Below are 19,716 nucleotides of genomic sequence, written 5' to 3'. Positions count from 1 at the left end.
GAATGAGAAGATGAGAAGATCTTATGTATGGGTATCTTCTGAAATGAGCTAGGATTTTGAGTTTATAAGAAGTTCTGATAATGATCAATTAGAAGTTCTGATTCTGTTATTACTAACGTTTCATTATCTAAGTTGATTCAGAAGCTCTTTTAAAGTAAAACAGCTGTCACCAGTCTTTCCAGAAAATGAACACGTGTTGACTATTTTTGGACAAGCATGCGTGCAGTTGAGGAGACGCCGCCCTAGGTAACTGTGCAAATCAGTTCATTTTGTCACTTTATCTCTCCTAACGTCATTTCTCATTAAATGCATATTAATGTCATGTTTTTTCTGTAATCATTTCCTTTCATTTTTTTTTATTTTCTTTTATTCAAACCGTTTAAATAACCCGCTTCTCTTTCATTTCATCTTTTTCGCTCTCTTTCTCTATTCTTGTGTCTCTCTCTCTTTGCATTTCTTTCTCAAACCCTAGTTGTTTGATCTGTAACCAAGCACTTCGTTATGAATTCCTCATCAAACTCCTCTAGCCCAGCAGAAAGACTTTCTTCCACTCAAATACTTTTAAGAAAGCATGGGTATGCTCCGTTGAAGACTTGCACTATTCCCACTGAAGATTTTGAAGTTCTGTGTGAATCCGCTGTGGATTTTGAAAACCTAAGAGCAAATGGTTTTCAACCTGATGCTAGGATCTTAGAACAAGGATGGTCAAAGTATCTTGATAGATTGGTTGGACCAATTTATCCTGACCTGGTGAAGAATTTCTGGGTTCATGCAACGGTTACTCCAACTGCAATCATCTCCTTTGTGTTAGGGCATGAAGTTGTAGTTACTGAAAAGTTGATAAGGAAGTTATACAACCTGGAGGATGAAGAAGGTTGCACTGGTCCTCTTCCTGGAAGAGTTAACTGGTTTCAGGTTGAACATCAAATCTCTCATGCTATCGGTATTGAATCTCATAAAACTGGTACTTTGAGGGCGTTTTATCAGGTGTGGGCTGAAATTATTCTGGGTTCTCTTCATGACAGAAAGAAGTTATTCTCCTCCTCCGCCTACATCAGTCCTGATCACAAATACACTCTCTTCTGCATCAGAAAAAGATTGGAACTCAACATTTCTCACATTTTGTTTGAGAATCTGAAGACATCTATTGTAGAGTCTAGAGATGAAGAACGTGCGAAGTGTCCTCACATTCCAAGAAATACTATTCCTTATGCCAGAATGATCTCTGATATTCTGATAGAAAGAAATTTGTTGGATTCTATAAGGAGCACTGGAGCGTCACAATTCCTTGGAGTTGTTCAAGGACATGTCTTCAATGGTGTTGATCTGTTCAGACTTAATCTCATCAGGATCGTAACTTCTGTTGGTACAAGCTTCCCAGACATTCTGTCTCGAAGAGTTCCTGTTGAAGGCTTTGCTACTATGTTTCATTTAGAACTTCACAAGGCTGTCAAGCATTACTTGGAAGCTTTTGTTAGGACTGATTCTGCCGTTGATCCTGCGTGGATTCGTGGTAGAGTGCTTCCTTCTCTTGCTGATCTTCAGAAGAAGCAAGAAGCAAAGCTGAAGAGAAAGGCTGCAGAATAAGCTACTAAAGAAGCTAAGAGGCAGAAGGTCACTTATGATCCTCTTAAAGTGGATCCGTTCCGTGCTATAAGAACTGGTAACTTCTCCAGGCAGGTATATCAACCACCTCCTTCTGAACCTCAAACTTCTACCCAACCTCCTCCTTCTGAACCACAAAACACCTTCACCATCCCAAATCCTCCTCCACCATCTATTTCGACACCTGTCTTGAACCCTACACCACTAAATGTCCATCCCCAACTCCTTCTGATATGCCATCATCATCGATCCCCATCATAAATATACCATCCTCATCAACTCCCATAACAGATATTCCTTCCTCCTCAATCATCCCCACAGATATCCCCTCTTCTTCAACCATTGTACCTCCACCTCCTCTATCCCATCCCCTAGCTACCAGAAAATCCAACCCATACTGCCTTCTCTACCCTGACTACAAATTCACTTTAAATCCACCTGAACCTGAACCCCATATCTACCTGGAGATGTTCAGAAATGAAGTGATCAGCAGGCTGGATCTTTTGAAGGATGATTCCTTCCATGGTCTTGATGATGTTTCCACCAGAAACCTCTGGAGAAGCTTTCGCCAGGATTTTCAAGTGGGTGCTATGGCTGTTCAGAAGAGACTAGTAGCTGCTGCTCCTGGCTATGCTGGTTATCTTCTTGAGGGTGATAATGGTATCTACCATCATCCCATCAGAAACAGGAGAGTTCTTGAGGAGAAGCGTTTTGTTGATGAACTTGAGGAAGCAAGAATTGCTGCAGCAATGGCAGCCAATCCTTGCAGGAATATTGTGGTCTAGAGACCTCATTATCTAGTTCTGACTGGAGACTTCAAGTTCTTGTTTGACTTGCTGAGGGAAAATCCTTCTGAGGAAGACCCAAAGTTTGTCATTCTAGAAGTTGTTGACCCACCAGAAGTTGAGGGTCCTTCTGCTCCAAGGAATCTAGCTGCCATTCTTCAGGCTCTTGAGAATGGAGATTCTGAGGTGCCTGCTGCAGAGTATGGAGATGCTTCTATGGAAGAAGCAGTTGCTGAAGATCATCCTGCTGACAGTATTCCTGTTGAGGAAAAAAAAGGTGATGATCTGATCATGGAAGCTGCGGTTCAGAATGCTATCCCTCTGGACAGAAGTTGTGAAGCTTCTTCTGATGAACCTTCTCGTCTCGCAAGGACTCTAGAAGTTATTCAGAAGAACTAGGCTGAGCTATCTTCTCGCATGGATGAGCAACGCACAAACAATGCTGAATTCCGCACCTTCATGGAGAGGCAGACTAAGAGCAATAATGGGATTCATGACATGCTGGCCAAGATCATGTCCAAGCTAGGGTCATCTTAGTCCTTGAGTCTTAGATTGTTTTCTTTGTTTGCTGCATCTGTTTTTCTATGCATCTTCCAATCTCTCTTGTACTTCTGACAATTTCTCCTTGCCATCAATGAAATTATCTTTTCTTCTCTCATATTGTTTGTCCTGTTTTTCATTTGAATCTTTTATGTTTTTGATGTTATGACAAAAAGGGGGAGAAAGATGTGATAAATGATCTGATTTATTTTATCAGTTGCTGGGAGAAAGGCTCCACATTTCTAACAGAAATGCAAAGTTCTATGTCTTTGAGTGTTTTGCAGGAATTGAAGATCCTCTTTAAAGCTCAACATGAGAAGCAAAGACATGGGGAAAAGCAATTCTGTATAAAATCAAGCTCATGGAAATTGAAGCAAGCTGAGTGCTGTAAAGCTTCAAGATCAGAAGCAAGAAGGAAGAATGTTCTGATAATCTGATGATAGAATATGCTCTAACACATTCTTATTCCTTATATGTTCCGATGCATGTTTTTTATATGCTCTGTAACATTACTTGTTTTTGCTCTGATACATATTATATGTTCTGATACATATTTTATGTTCTGATTCATTCATGCTGACTTTTGTCGTTTAGTATGTTCTGTAACATTTCAGGATGTAGAGATGCTCTGATGATGCTCTGGTACATTCAACAATGTTCTGATACAATCTGGCATGCAATGATTCAAGAAGAAATTCAAGCTCTGAAGCTGTCCAATGGAAGCAAGAATCAGAAGCTGAATGTTCTGAAGATCGAAGAAATTCAAGTTCTGAAGCTGTCTTATGGAAGCAAGAATCAGAAGCTGTGAATGTTCTGAAGATCTAAGCATATGTGATCGTCTCAACTGAAATGGAAAATACTCAGGGAAGTCCTTTATTTATTAAAATTCTTCCAGTATTTATTTCAGGGGGAGATTATTTATCTCAGGGGGAGATTGTTAATCTCAGGGGGAGACATATTCACACACTATGTTTATATGCATATGCTATAGCTGTGTAATTGTCTTTAGCCGTCTGATATTCTGATTGCAAATTCAAATCATTCATGTATGTTTTTGTCATCATCAAAAAGGGGGAGATTGTTAGAACAAGATTTGTTATGATCAATATTCTTAGTTTTGATGATAACAAGCATATGAATTTTGTATGAGATAATGTGGTACTCTAATACTATGCAATTTCCATTTAAGGAATTATATAAAGAGTATGCACAAAATCAGCGCAAGAAGCATTGACTCAGAAGGTTCAGCATGCAACATCAGAACATGGTCTGGCAAGACATCAGAAGATGGTCAAGCAAAATCAGAACATGGGTCTATGGAAGCATCAGAAGAACTTGAGATCAGAAGCAGAAGCACTGAAGTTCTCATGGTATCACGCTCAGAAGCACTTCAAGGTCAGAAGACAAGAAGATGCTCTGCACCAAGCTGTTTGACTCTGATGATATTCAAACGTTGTTTACACAAACATCAGATCAGAAGCAAGTACTAGACTGGCAGGCTACTCTAACTGACGAAAGGAACGTTAGAAGCTATTAAAGGCAACGTCAGTAGACACAGCAAAAACAAGGCTCGAGGTAGTTGACAAAAGAGTGAAACATTAAATGCAATGATGTACGGAATACGCAAAGCATTAAATGCTCCCAACGGTCATCTTCTCAAGTGCCTATAAATATGAAGTTCAGATGAGAAGCAAGGTTACAACTTACAAATTACAAACTCTGAACCAACTTGCAGAAACGCTGTCAAATTCAAAAGCTCTCAAACTTCATCATCAAACTCACTACATTGCTGTTGTAATATCTTAGTGAGATTTAAGATTAAACTTAAGAGAAAATCACAATTGTGATAATAGCTTTATTAGAAGCATTGTAAATCTTAAAAGAATTTGCTTACATTAAGTTGTAAAAACTAGAGTGATCAGGTTGTTGATCAGTATACTTTAGCAAGTCTTAGAAGTTGTCTAAGCAGATTGTTCCTAGAGTGATCAAGTTGTGATCAGGATACTCTAGAAGACTTAGAGTGTTTCTAAGTGGAAAACCATTGTAATCTCGTGCGATTAGTGGATTAAATCCTCAGGTGAGGTAAATCACTCCAAGGGGGCGGACTGGAGTAGTTTAGTTAACAACAAACCAGGATAAAAATCATTGTGCAAATAGTTTTTTATCTTACAAGTTTTAAAGCTACACTTATTCAAACCCCCCTTTCTAAGTGTTTTTCTATCCTTCAGGATCGACTGAACTTGTTGGGGTTGTCAGCAAGGTTGATCAGACTTAGTATGGTTGTTTGCAGCTTGACATTAAGGATCAGTTGAACTTGTTGTGGTTGTCAACAAGGTTGATCAAACTTAGTGTCGTTATCTGGGGCTTGACATTAAGGATCAGCGGAATTGTTAGACTTGTCAACATGGTTGATAAAACTTATTGTGGTTATCTTTGTTCGATGGATTAAAGTGGATTAAGTCCTTGTTGATAAGGAAAAATCACTTTGTGGGGTGGACTGGAGTAACTTCGTTAACAGTTAACCAGGATAAAAATAAAGTGTATTTATTTATTTTTATTCACTTGTTAGCTTTGTGTTTGAGTTATGAAAAGATTATATTTGCTACAACCCAATTCAAACTCCTGTTTCTTGTGTTTCTCGCACTTTCAATTGACATCAGAGCTCTGGTTCTAGTTTGATACACTTAACCGTATCAGATAAAGATTCAGACAAGTTTTTAGAATCACATTTTTTAATCAAACATATGAATTAGTAGTTTTAATTGGCTTGCATGGCTTTCATGGATAGATTATTCATGAATTTCATTCTCTTGTTCCCATTAGTTTCAACCAGGAACTCGCTTTGTTATAACTATTATCAATTTATTTTTAAACTAATTTCAGAGTTTTTAGAACACCGTTGAGTTTTTTTGGGCCGTCAACTTCCTCAAGAAAGTGGAAGAAGTAGATTTGTAATTATCTCATGATAATGAGGTCAATGAAAACTCAACTGTGGAGAACTTAATTATCTACACTAGAATTTTCAACCTACTCCTAATTGCACTATCATTGATGCCCGATAAATCTAGTAAATATGAGCACAACGTGTGGCTTCCATTGCTTCAAGATTTGGAAGCATGCAATGAATGTAGTTGGAGATCAATTGTGTTAGCTTATCTGTTTTGGGAGATGTGTAAGTTAGTTGATGTGGGCGTTGATGGAATGGAAAGGTGTGTCGTCCTGCTCCAAGCTTGGGGGTATACTCGATTGCCATTTTTAGCACCCATCAGACCGATGATACCAACACATCTATACGCTTCAAGGTTATTTACAATTTTTTTATTATATGCATTAAAATTTAATTATTTAACATGTTATTTATTCCTACTTTTGTTTATAGGTAGGCTGCCAACAAATAAATTACCCTTTTTAAACACCACACCAACCAATACATTACATAAATCAACCTCCACAAGAATCATACATTCGTCCACCACTCTAATACACTTCAATCTATAATCCTAACTTCACTCACTCATACTCGAGTCAACAACCATCAACCTCAAACGTATCTGACTATTACGTCACAACCATAGAACCCACCGATCCCACCTCAACAACACATCAATCAAGCTACTTTCTAACAAATATGGATTTCGAGAATTTTAATGCATTCAAATTTTTTCCAAATGAAATCCCTGTTTGTAATACATTCTTCTTTCCGCCAAAAACTGTCGCCCATCCTCCGCCTTCTACAACAAAACAACTATATGGCCATGGTTTTCGTGCACACATACCGACAAGATGTGGAACCAATAGTCACTTCTTATGGCAACCAGACGATCAACATCGTCAAAAAGATGATTAATATTTTTTATTCCCTCGATTAATATGGCATAATATTTGTTATATATGTCAATTTAATTTTATATTAAAACTAATTCATGTTATAAAAATATTTTTTTGTTAATTTTTCTTTTTTAATTATTTATTTAAGTAATTTATGATTAATGTTAAATAATAACAATTAAAAAAATTTAAAACTATTAAAATTTAGTTTCAAAATTAAAATGAAAAAAAAACATATCCTTCATTCAGGACGACGGTCTTCTAAAAGATATCTTCCATGGCTGCCATCTAGGATGGAGGCAGCCCAATAAATTATTAAAAAAAATAAAAAATATGGCATTTGAGGAAATTTATTTTAGGGGGTGGCATTTTGGGAAATTAATTTCAGGTCTGTGGCATGTGGGTCAAAAATCCTTGTTAATTAAATTATTTTTATATAATGATATTGGTGGATGATTCTTTTTTTTCGCCCTTAGGTCATGCTTTCTTATGTAACAACATTTTTCACAAATCACTATTTACTGAACATTAGGAGGCCACATCACAATTCAGAAAACCTATTGACGTTACTTCTCCATTTTCCATTAGGCTCCTTGATAACTCTTTATTTGTAGATGTGGAGTGCCTAGAGTTGCATACAATAACTCTTTCTAGGAGGCCCCATAAAAATTGAGAAACCTCTTCATACTACTTCTTCTTTTTCCTATTAGGCTCTATCAAGATCCCTTGCTATGTAATGTACAAATATTCTTTGCATTTACACTTATGTTTTTATGAGAAGGCCTTTCCAAGAATTGAACATTTCTCTAAACATTCATCACAATGGAGAGATTCTCATATTTTGAGAACAACCCTTCACCAACAATGAAGGTCGTTGTAAAATCCTTCTCTTCTTTATTTTCATTTTTTTTTTCCTTAGATACTTATTCCACTTCTCTTTTCCTCTTATGGGGGATTCTGTCCTCGAATCTCCCACCTCTTGATATTTCTTTCACTTGGTTAGAAAATATTAATAAATAAAATCGACTTTTTATACTTTAGAAAAAATCGTTTGTTTTCTCAAAAAAATTGACTTTTTTATATTTTCAACAAAAAATCAGGCTGTTTTCGAAAAAGTTGATTTTTTATATTTTCGACAAAAGAATCGATTTTTTCCTATCGAAAAATAAAACTTTTTTATATTTTGAGAAAAAATGACTTTTCGTATTTTCGACAAAAAATTGTTTTTTGAGGAAAAGTCGACTTTTCATATTTTCGGAATAATCGATATTTAAATATTTCTAAAAAATAAAGTGAGTTTTTAATTTTGTAAAAAATATTATTTTTAAATATTTTTTATTTTAAAATAAAATTAATTTTCATACTAGTTAGTTTCAAACAAATTATATTTTTGGGCCCTTACTTAGGCCTTATAAAAAACAAAAATATGAGGGGGTTTTGAAATATGGGTCAAAAAAATATTAATTTAGTAAAGGGCCTTTAAAAAAGGGCCATATAGAGGCCTAATTGATAGGACTTTACAATTTAAAGCTTTTTTTACTTCACTAGTCGTAAAAGTAAGTGGTGCTATGTGTGCAGAAAAATATATTGAAGGGTTGTTGAATATAATATAAATATTAAGTGTATCAAGCTCCGCCCCTGGTTGTAGTAAATAAATTTACCCATTATCAATTTTCTTTAATATATAAATGCTTCTTATTTCTCTCTGTATCTCAAACTTAAACAACATTATTTTTTTTCTCAGTCTCTATTCATCATGTACTATCACATGTTAAAGCATTCTTGGTTATGTCCCATGAGTTTTTCAAAAATTTAAGTTTTCTTGCAAACTTGCATTTTACTTTGGTGGCTTCTTTTACAACCTTTGGTTTTAACACTACTTTCAAATCTGTTTCTGAAAAGAACTTTAACGACACACTTGTTTTAAAGGTTTTATTCCATTTCTTTTTTGTTTTTCACATGATTGTTGCTATACTGGAAGGTTTAAGGGTTTTATTCCGTTTCTGTTTTTATAGAAAGTGTTGTTTTAATAACGGTATCTAAGATGTGTCTTCTTTCCAAGTATTTGGTATGGACTGTTTTAATAATTTGGACGGTGGGTTTATTTATTTTCTATAGACTATATGTACAACTTATAGTACTATCAAATGAATCAACTCAAAATCCTTATCATTCTTTTAAAAAACAAAAGTTTTCGAAAAATCTTATTTTGCAGTCTTTACAAAATGCAGTAGCTTCGGATTCATTTGTAGCCCTAAAAATTCAGCATGATACATTTTTTTTTGTTGATAATATAATACCACTAAGTTTAACGAATTTGCATTATATTTCAACCATTATCCTTGAGGTTAGAAAAAATGCGCCAAATGGAATGCTTGAAATATCTGTTATTAGGGTGATGAATGGTACAAATAGAAGAGTAAAAAAAGTCTTAAATTGCAAAGGCCTAACAATCGGTGCCTTATATGACCAATTTTTTTTAGGCCATTTACTAAATGTATATTTTTTTGGCCCCATATTTTTGTTTTTACGGAGCCTAACCTAAGTAAGGGCCCCAAAATATAATTTGTTTAAAACTAAATGGTTTGAAAATTAATTTTATTTTGAAAAATAGAAAATATTTTTTACAAAATTAAAAACTCACTTTATTTTTTAGAAATTTAAAAAAATCGATTAATCCGAAAATTTGAAAAATCGACTTTTCCGTAAAAAAAATTTTTTTTTGTCGAAAATAAGAAAAGTCATTTTTTCTCAAAATATAAAAAAGTTGTGTTTTTTTAAAAATAAGAAAAAATCGATTCTTCTGTCGAAAATACAGAAAATCAATTTTTTTGAGAAAACAAAAGATTTTTTTCTAAAATATAAAAAGTCGATTTTCCAAAAAAATCGTTCTTTTAACGAAAATATAAAAAGTTAACTTTTTCAGAAACAACAAATTTTTTTTCGAAAAAATATAAAAAATCGACTTTTTATACTTTAGTAAAATCGTTTGTTATCTCGAAAAAGTAGACTTTTTAATATTTTCAACAAAAAATCAGTTTGTTTTCGAAAAAGTTGATTTTTTTATATTTTCGACAAAAGAATCGATTTTTTCTTATTTTAAAAAAATGCAACTTTTTTATATTTTAAGAAAAAATGACTTTTCTTATTTTTGACAAAAAAATGTTTTTTTGGGAAAAAGTCGACTTTTCATATTTTCGGAATAATCGATTTTTATATATTTCTAAAAAATAAAATGAGTTTTTAATTTTGTTTTAAAAAATTACTTTTTATTTTAAAATAAAATTAATTTTCATACTATTTGGTTTCAAACAAATTATATTTTGGGGCCCTTACTTAGGCCCCATAAAAAAACAAAAATATGATGGGGTTTGAAATATGGGACAAAAAAATATTCATTTAATAAGTGGCCTTTAAAAAGGGCCATATAACGGCCTAATTGATAGGGCTTTACCATTTAAAGCTTTTTTTACTTCACTGGTCGTAAAAGTAAGCGGTGTTATGTGTGCAGAAAAATATATTGAAGGGTTGTTGAATATAATGTAAATATTAAGTGCATCAAGCTCCGCCCCTGGTTGTTGTAAATAAATTTACCCATTATCAATTTTCTTTAATATATAAATGCTTCTTATTTCTCTCTGTATCTCAAACTTAAACAACATTATTTTTTTTCTCAGTCTCTATTTATCATGTAATATCATATGTTAAAGCATTCCCGGTTATGTCCCATGAGTTTTTCAAAAATTTAAGTTTTCTTGTAAACTTGCATTTTGTTTTCAAAAATTTAAGTTTTCTTGTAAACTTGCATTTTGTTTTGGTGGGTTCTTTTACAACCTTTGCTTTTAACACTACTTTCAAATCTGTTTCTGAAAAGAACTTTAACTACACACTTGTTTTCAGGGTTTTATTCTGTTTCTTTTTTTTTTGTTTTTCACGTGATTGATGCTATCCTGGAAGGTTTAACCCTTCCAACAACATCAACTCAAATTTCCGTTTTTATGGAAAATTTTGTTTTAATAACAGTATCTATGATGCGGACTGTTTTAATAATTTGGACGGTTGGTTTATTTAATTTCTATAGACTATATGCACAACTTATAGTACTATCAAATGAATCAACTCAAAATCCTTAACATTATTCTATTAGAAAACAAAAATTTTCGAAAAATCTTATTTTGCAGTCCATGAGTTTTTCAAAAATTTAAGTTTTCTTGCAAACTTGCATTTTATTTTGGTGGTTCTTTTACAACCTTTGATTTTAACACTACTTTTAAATCTGTTTCTGAAAAGAACCTTAACTACACACTTGTTTTAAGGGTTTTATTCCATTTCTTTTTTGTTTTTCACTTGCTTTACCGAAGGTTTAACCCTTCCAACAACATCAACTCAAATTTCCGTTTTTATGAAAAATTTTATTTTAATAACGGTATCTATGATGTGTCTTCTTTCCAAATATTTGGTATGGACTATTTTAATAAATTGGACGGTTTGTTTATTTATTTTCTATAGACTATATGCACAACTTATAGTACTATCAAATGAATCAACTAAAAATCCTTAACATCATTCTTTTAGAAAACAAAAGTTTTCGAAAAATCTTATTTTGCAGTCACTTCAAAATGCAGTAGCTCCGGATTTATTTGTAGGCCTAAAAATTCAGCATGATACATTTTTTGTTGATAATATAATACCACTAAGTTTAACGAATTTGCATTATATTTCCACAATTATCTTTGAGGTTAAAAAAAATGCGCCAAATGGAATGCTTGAAATATGTGATGAATGCTACAAATAGAAGAGTAAAAAAAGTCAACCCTAACAATTGGCGCCTTATATGGCCTATTTTTTTTTAGGCCATTTACTAAATGAATATTTTTTTTGCCCCATTTTTTTGTTTTTTTATGGAGCCTAACCTAAGTAAGGGCCCCAAAACATAATTTGTTTGAAACTAAATGGTTTGAAAATTAATTTTATTTTGAAAAATAGAAAATATTTTTTACAAAATTAAAATCTCACTTTATTTTTTAGAAATTTAAAAAAATCGATTAATGAAAATATGAAAAATCGACTTTTCCGCAAAAAAAATATTTTTTTGTCGAAAATAAGAAAAGTCATTTTTTTCTCAAAATATAAAAAAGTTGTGTTTTTTTAAATATAAGAAAAAATCGATTCTTTTGTCGAAAATATAGAAAATCAATTTTTTTGAGAAAACAAAAGATTTTTTTCTAAAATATAAAAAGTCGACTTTCCAAAAAAATCGTTTTTTTAACGAAAATATAAAAAGTTAACTTTTTCAGAAACTAACAGATTTTTTGTCGGAAAAAATATAAAAAATCGACTTTTTATACTTTAGTAAAATCGTTGGTTATCTCGAAAAAGTTGATTTTTTATATTTTCGACAAAAGAATCGATTTTTTCTTATTTTAAAAAAATGCAACTTTTTATATTTTGAAAAAAAATTACTTTTCTTATTTTTGACAAAAAATTGTTTTTTTTGGGGAAAAGTCGACTTTTCATATTTTGAAATAATCGATTTTTATACATTTCTAAAAAATAAAGTGAGTTTTTAATTTTTTAAGAAATATTTTTTATTTTAAAATAAAATTAATTTTAATACTATTTGGTTTCTAACAAATTATATTTTCGGGCCCTTACTTAGGCCCCATAAAATACTTTACAATTTAAGGCTTTTTTTACTTCACTAGTCGTAAAAGTAATCGGTGTTATGTGTGCAGAAAAATATATTGAAGGGTTGTTGAATATAATATAAATATTAGGTGTATCAAGCTCCACCCCTGGTTGTAGTAAATAAATTTACACATTATCATTTTTCTTTAATATATAAATGCTTCTTATTTCTCTCTGTATCTCATACTTAAACAACATTATTTTTTTTATCAGTCTCTATTTATCATGTAATATCATATGTTAAAGCATTCCCGGTTATGTCCCATGAGTTTTTCAAAAATTTAAGTTTTCTTGTAAACTTGCATTTAGTTTTCAAAAATTTAAGTTTTCTTGTAAACTTGCATTTTGTTTTGGTGGGTTCTTTTACAACCTTTGCTTTTAACACTACTTTCAAATCTGTTTCTGAAAAGAACTTTAACTACACACTTGTTTTCAGGGTTTTATTCTGTTTCTTTTTTTTTTGTTTTTCACGTGATTGATGCTATCCTGGAAGGTTTAACCCTTCCAACAACATCAACTCAAATTTCCGTTTTTATGGAAAATTTTGTTTTAATAACAGTATCTATGATGCGGACTGTTTTAATAATTTGGACGGTTGGTTTATTTAATTTCTATAGACTATATGCACAACTTATAGTACTATCAAATGAATCAACTCAAAATCCTTAACATTATTCTATTAGAAAACAAAAATTTTCGAAAAATCTTATTTTGCAGTCCTTCCAAAATGCAGTAGCTCTGGGTTCATTTGTAGCCCTAAAAATTCATAATGATACATTTTTGTTGATGATATAATACCACTAAGTTTTACGTTTGCGATGCTTAATTTGCATTATATTTCCACAATTATCTTTGAGGTTAAAAAAAATGCGCCAAATGGAATGCTTGAAATATCTGTTACTAGGGTGATGAATGTTACAAATAGAAGAGTAAATAAAAGCTCTAAATTGCAAAGCCCTAACAATTGGGGCCTTATATGGCCTATTTTTTAGGCCATTTACTAAATGAATTTTTTTTTTTTGCTTTTTTATGGAGCCTAACCTAAGTAAGGGTCCCAAATTATAATTTGTTTGAAACTAAATGGTTTGAAAATTAATTTTATTTTGAAAAATAGAAAATATTTTTTACTAAATTAAAAACTCACTTTATTTTTTAGAATTTAAAAAAAATCGATTAAATCGAAAATATGAAAAATCGACATTTTCCGTAAAAAATTATTATTTTTTCGGAATTATGAAAAGTCATTTTTTCTCAAAATATAAAAAAGTTGCATTTTTTTAAAATAAGAAAAAATCGATTCTTTTGTCGAAAAAAAAAATCTATTTTTTTGAGAAAACAAACGATTATGTTCGAAAATATAAAAAGTCGACTTTCCAAAAAAATCGTTATTTTTTCTCTCTGTATCTCAAACTTAAACAACATTATATTTTTCAAAGTCGATTTTTTTTGCCCCTAAATTGCAAAGTCGATTTTTCAAAGAAATTATATTTTGGGCCCTTACCTCATAAGAAACAAAAATACGAGAGGACTTTGAAATATGAGGCCAAAAAAATATGAGAGGACTTTGAAATCATGATAAATCTCATGTGATTTTTCTTTTGCATTTAATTTAAGAAGATTTTTCCTTGTCGCAACCGCAACAAGATAATAAAGAAGTTTCTTAACACACGCAATTCAAACCTCACTTTTTTTATATCTTTTTCAACTCCATATAATAGTGATGTTAAGTTAATAATTAGTAGTATTAAATACATACTATTAAATATTTTTTTTATAAGCTAGAAATATATTAATTGGAGAACCGAAGTTCACAAACCACAAAACAAAGAGAAGCCGAGCTAAAACTCGAAGAGAAAATTACACGCCAATTGAATATTACGCTAAATAAAAACCCGGGTTTCTACTAAACTCGTAAAAATTACAATTGGGTTGGGTAATTTTCCCAATAGACGCCCACCTCCAAACCAAAACTTTTACTTCTCAAACAATATCTGAAACATTCCAATGATCTCCCCTAAAAATAATACCATTTCTCACGTTCTACAACTTCCAAACCACCGCCAACCACACTATTCCCTCCTTGCCCTTTCTTATCCTCTGTTTCTTATAAAAATAAGTCCATTTGAAGAAACTCTCCTTAAAACTTCCCGCCTTGTAATCTCTCGAACCGATCCAATTCGCTATGTCTTTCCAAACCAAACCCGAATTATGGCAAAGCAACAACGAATGAGTAGAAGTTTCATCCTTCATATTAAAGATTAATTCAATATTCAAAACTTGTTGTTAGAGTTAGAAGCTTCTGAGGAGATTACTCAGAAAAACTGTTGCTCAGAAGCAGAAACTTCTGATGTTGCGTTCCAGAAGTGTGTTTAGGTTCTGGAGTTTGTGTTTGTTATGCTTAGCTATTAGGTTCTAGTTTCTGTTTATTTTTGTTTACTTAGTTATTAAGTTTACTTTCTATTAGGGCCTACGTGGCAACCCTAGGTTTGTGTATAAATAGACTAGTAGTAGTTGTCATTTAAATCTAATCACTTTCACAGTCTTTTATAGGCGTCATTTACAGAGAATATAATATTCCTTTTGCTTTCATTTCTTAAACCTTGTGCATCAACAAATTGGTATCTAGAGCTCCGGTTCGGATCCACGGGAAAACACGGGAAACACGAGTGAAACGGTGAGGCGTTGTGTGATTGATTTTGGTTCTTGTATTCGTGTTGAATCTTGAATAAAATCGGAACAGAATCACATTTTCTAATTCTACGGGATTGGGAAACACCGTGTTTGTTGAGATCTGAGTGACTTGCACAAGGTTAAAACGAGTGGAAGTAATTTGAATACGAAACTTCCGGTGCTTGATGGTAAGAACTTGAATAGTTGGATATTCAAATGCGCGTGTTATTTGGGTTCTCAAGATGTTCTTGAGCTTGTTACTGAAGGTTATGTTCCAGTTGTAGGAGATGTGACGGAGGAACAAACTGATGCACAGAGAAACGCTCAGCGTGAACTGAGGAAGAAAGATCAAAAGGCGTTGTTCTACATTCATCAGTGTGTGGATGTGAACGTGTTTGAGAAAATCACTGATTCGACGACGGTGAAGGCTGCATGGGATACAGTGGTTAGGTGTTATGGTGGTGACGCATTAGTGAAGAAGGTGAAGCTTCACTCCCTACGAAAGCAGTATGAGAATCTCAACGTGAAGGATAACGAGAAGATTTCTGAGTACATCTTCAGAGTGATTCTGATCACTAATGAGATGAAAGCTTGTGGAGAAACCCTTTCTGAAAAAGTAATCATAGAGAAGGTATTGATGTCTCTTACTCCTCAATTTGATTACATTATTGTAGCAATTGAACATTCTAAAGATCTGGACACCATGAGAATAGAAGAGTTGCAAAGTAGTTGCGTCTGACTGAAAGAAATTCTGAGGGGGAAGTTGAGCAGGCTCTGAAGGCTGCTTTTGTCAAGAAGGACCAGAAGCTGAAAAACATGGTAGGTCGCAGAAGTCAAAAGTCTTCTATTCTAATGAGGAGAAACATCAGAAGGGAAAGGAGAAGTATGACAAGATAATGTTCAGTGGTACTGTTGTAATAGGTTTGGACATTTTGCTAAAGATTGTTGGTCAAACAAAGAAGAAGCAAAAATAGCTAGTGGAGATTCTGATGATGAACCTGTGCTATTAATGGCTTATGAATCTGATGAGGAACCTGTGAGTTTGTCATTTTTTGAGAGGAAGAAGATAACTCTGAATATTCTGATTCTGAAGGAGTGTGTCTTTATGACTCAGAGTCAGAAGATGACATTGAAGATTCTGAAGATGAGCCAGAATCTGAGGTTTCGGAAGAAGAGTCTGAGTTAGAAGATGACTCTGAAGCTGAAGACAAGTCAGAATCCGAATGTGATTCTGGGTTTAAAGAAATATCAGAAGATGAGTTAGAATCTCAAGAAGATTCTACTTCTGAAGGTGAGTCGGAACTTGAAAGTTCCGAAGAAGAGGTAGAGTCAGAAGATGAAGAATCTTCTGGAGACTCTGAAGATGAGTCAGATGGTGAATTTGATTCTGATCCAGATATTGATGATGATCAAGACTCTGGAAGAGGTCATGCTTCTGGAAGGGAAAACTCTAAAGACGTAGGTTCTAGAGGACAAGCTTTTGAAGATGATCAAATTTGTGATGGTAATCACGACTCTGAAGGCGGACCTTATGACGGAGGAACTTCTAAAAGTAGTCCAGCCTCTAATGGTGGTCATGATCCTAAAGGTGGAACTTCTGAAGGCAGAGCTTCTGAAGGCGATCCAACTTCTAAAGGTGGTGGTTTTGAACAAGACCCAGAAGTTAACAAAGGTGGAACTTCTGGTGGTAGTCAAACTTTCGAAGAAAATCCAGAAGGAGATATGGTTCAAGAATCAGAAGGAGATTCTGAACTATTGGGTATTGAATAAGCACTCGAGAAGAAATTCTGGATGAATGCCATAAAAGAAAAACTTGAGGCTTTAGAAGGAAACAAGACTTAAAAGTTAACTAAGCTTCCAAAGGAGAAGAAAACCATCAGCGTCAGATGGGTTTTCAAGGAGAAATCTGCACTTCTAAATGGAGTATCAAAAGTTGCACACTGTAGCAACCAGAAGAAACTTGCAGATATTCTGATGAAGGATGTCAAGACTGAACACCTTATCCATTTGAGGGATGGAGTTGGTGTTGTAGATTTTGAATAGCTGAATATGAATTAAGGGATGGTATTGAAGATTAATTCAATATTCAGAATTTGTTGTTAGAGTCAGAAGCTTCTGAGGAGATTACTCAGAAGCACTACTGCTCAGAAGCAGAAACTTCTGATGTTGCGTTCTAGAAGTGAGTTTAGGTTCTGGAGTTTGTGTTTGTAATGCTTAGCTATTAGGTTCTAGTTTATGTTTATTTTTGTTTACTTAGTTATTAAGTTTACTTTCTATTAAGGCCTACGTGACAACCCTAGGTTTGTGTATAAATAGACTAGTAGTAGTTGTCATTTAAATTTAATCATTTTCACAATCCTTTGTAGCCTTCATTTATAGAGAATATAATATTCCTTTTGCTTTCATTTCTTAAACCTTGTGCACCAACATTTCACACCACAGTAGACACACGAAGAAGCAGAAGAATGATTAATAATACCTCTTAAAAATAACGCGTCTCTTGTCGGTAATTTGTTGATGAAGCATTTCCAACCATGAGCTTTAATCTTCAAAGAAGCTTCCATCCTGCAAACCTCCTTAAAAGCCGCATCAAATTCTTCTACAGGACCTAGCAGAATGCGGTTCTTCTCATATAAACGGTAACAATATCTGACTGAAAATTCGCCGTCTGTCTCTGGCTTCCACGACACAGCATCGCTATTGTCAGAACACGGCAATACAACGCTTAACAACTACCTTAATTGCAGAATGTCTGCTCCAACAGCAGCGTTTTCCAGCCAGAATTGCGGAATTCCTAAATATTGATGTATTTTCACTAAATATAAATTTCAAAATGATAATTAGAGAGAATTTTATTTTATAAAGATTTAGGGAAAATTATATTGACTTCTCTTAAGGTCTATTAAAAGGACACCAATATTTTTTTAAATTTTATAAATATTTTTTTAAAATTTTCAGAGATTAATTAATATGCAAAGGTAAAAAAATTTTACACCATGCATCATTACCATTCAAATAAATTACTTTAATAAAAATTAAATAATTTAAACAATGTAAATTTCTTTTACACAGTCAGTATATTCTAATGTAATTCATATATATACTAACAAATAAAAAAATTTGACGACGTGTATAAAATTGTATATAAATTTTATTTATACCTAAGAATTATGACTTTTATTAAAAATAGATGTTGATGTTGTTTTAATAATAATTTATTGCATAATTTAAAACACTAGAGAAGGTGTGATTGTTGTCTCGAAGGAGAGGGGATAAGGTATGAATGTAATTTTCTCTAACAATTATAATGTAATATTGAAGTAATAATATTTAAATAAAATGATAAGGGTAAAATCGAAGTGTTAAAGAGTAAGAAAAGAAGGACGGTGGGGAATTCATATACGGGTCCACAGTCATTATCAAATCATTAAATGAAAAACGTATGATAGTTCGACAAGTGTACAATAATTATAAAGTATACCATACATCATTAATTCAACCCAAGAATTTTGATGCACATTCATCAATCTTCTCATCTTGTCACCTTATATTATTTTCTATATAATCTTACACACATTAAGATATTACAAAGAAACAGAATTGAAAACAAAGAAAACAAAAATGGCAAGAAGCATGAAGTTAGCATGTGTTGTTTTGGTGATGTGCATGGTGGTAGTTATTGCGCCTATGGCAGAAAGTGATATCTCATGTGCAGATGTAATTAAGGAATTTAGTTCATGTCTTACATATCTTGAAGCTCCTGATAATAATGCTAGTCCTTCAACTCAATGCTGTGGAGGAGTGAAGAAGCTTCTTGATGCCGCCACCACCACTGCTGATCGTCAGGCTGCTTGTAAATGCTTGAAGTCAGCAGCCGGTTCTATTTCAAAATTGAATACTAATAATGCTGCTGCCCTCCCAGGCAAATGTGGTGTTAGCATTCCTTACAAGATCAGTACCTCCACCAACTGTTATAAGTATGTCTTTCTTTAACTTTCACTCTCACTCTTATTTTTGTGTTGCTTTTTTTTGAAGTTATGTTACTGACTAGTTTTTTTATTTGTTATATTGACAGCATTAAGTTTTGAATATGATGGGGTTTCAAGATTCTCATATGGAAACATCTCAGTAGTAGTGTCATTTAATAATACTTGTTAAGAATAATATGTAATGAATTGATAGTGACGAAGGCTCATCTTATATGTGGACCTATCTATCCTCTTATTTCCTGGTTATTTGATAAATCTTCCTTTAATTTTAATTTTGAAATTTATCACTTTATTATGAAATAAAACATTTATCAGATTATTACCAAAAAGACAAATTATCAATAAAATCTTAAAATTTAAAAAGATATCAACTTTATTTTGTAAATAGATGAATTATTGACTGACATACAAACATATTTGTAAAAAAAAAAAGGATTAGTGAGGAATTCATAATTGAATCCATGTATCGAAGCTGGCTCCTCCCTCCGAATGCATTATTATTTCGGAGTCGCCCCTTTACTTATTTGAGCGTCCTGCCTTTAGTTTGACCGCCCATTAATCAGATCTGTCGCCCAACTTCAATTTCCCGTCCATAATGTGCGTTTGTGGGT

At 32.8% G+C, this 19,716-nt stretch overlaps 1 protein-coding gene across 1 annotated transcript; it reads left to right on the top strand.

Annotated features, from left to right (window-relative positions):
- The first annotated feature begins 18,716 nt into the window (after positions 1-18,716).
- Positions 18,717-19,383, top strand: LOC131606498 (non-specific lipid-transfer protein 2-like). The gene is made up of 2 exons (XM_058878720.1): positions 18,717-19,093; positions 19,192-19,383. The coding sequence occupies exons 1-2, from the start codon at positions 18,738-18,740 to the stop codon at positions 19,202-19,204; spliced, it is 369 nt and encodes a 122-aa protein (XP_058734703.1). The 5' UTR covers positions 18,717-18,737; the 3' UTR covers positions 19,205-19,383.
- The last annotated feature ends 333 nt before the right edge of the window (positions 19,384-19,716 follow it).

Source organism: Vicia villosa, linkage group LG5, assembly GCF_029867415.1.
Source record: "Vicia villosa cultivar HV-30 ecotype Madison, WI linkage group LG5, Vvil1.0, whole genome shotgun sequence".
In the NCBI taxonomy this organism is placed as follows: domain Eukaryota; kingdom Viridiplantae; phylum Streptophyta; class Magnoliopsida; order Fabales; family Fabaceae; genus Vicia; species Vicia villosa.
This window is presented reverse-complemented; position numbering and strand designations above follow the sequence as displayed.

Coding starts and splice junctions, on each gene's coding strand:
- LOC131606498 (XM_058878720.1), top strand. CDS start 18,738: ATGGCAAGAAGCATGAAGTTAGCATGTGTTGTTTTGGTGATGTGCATG.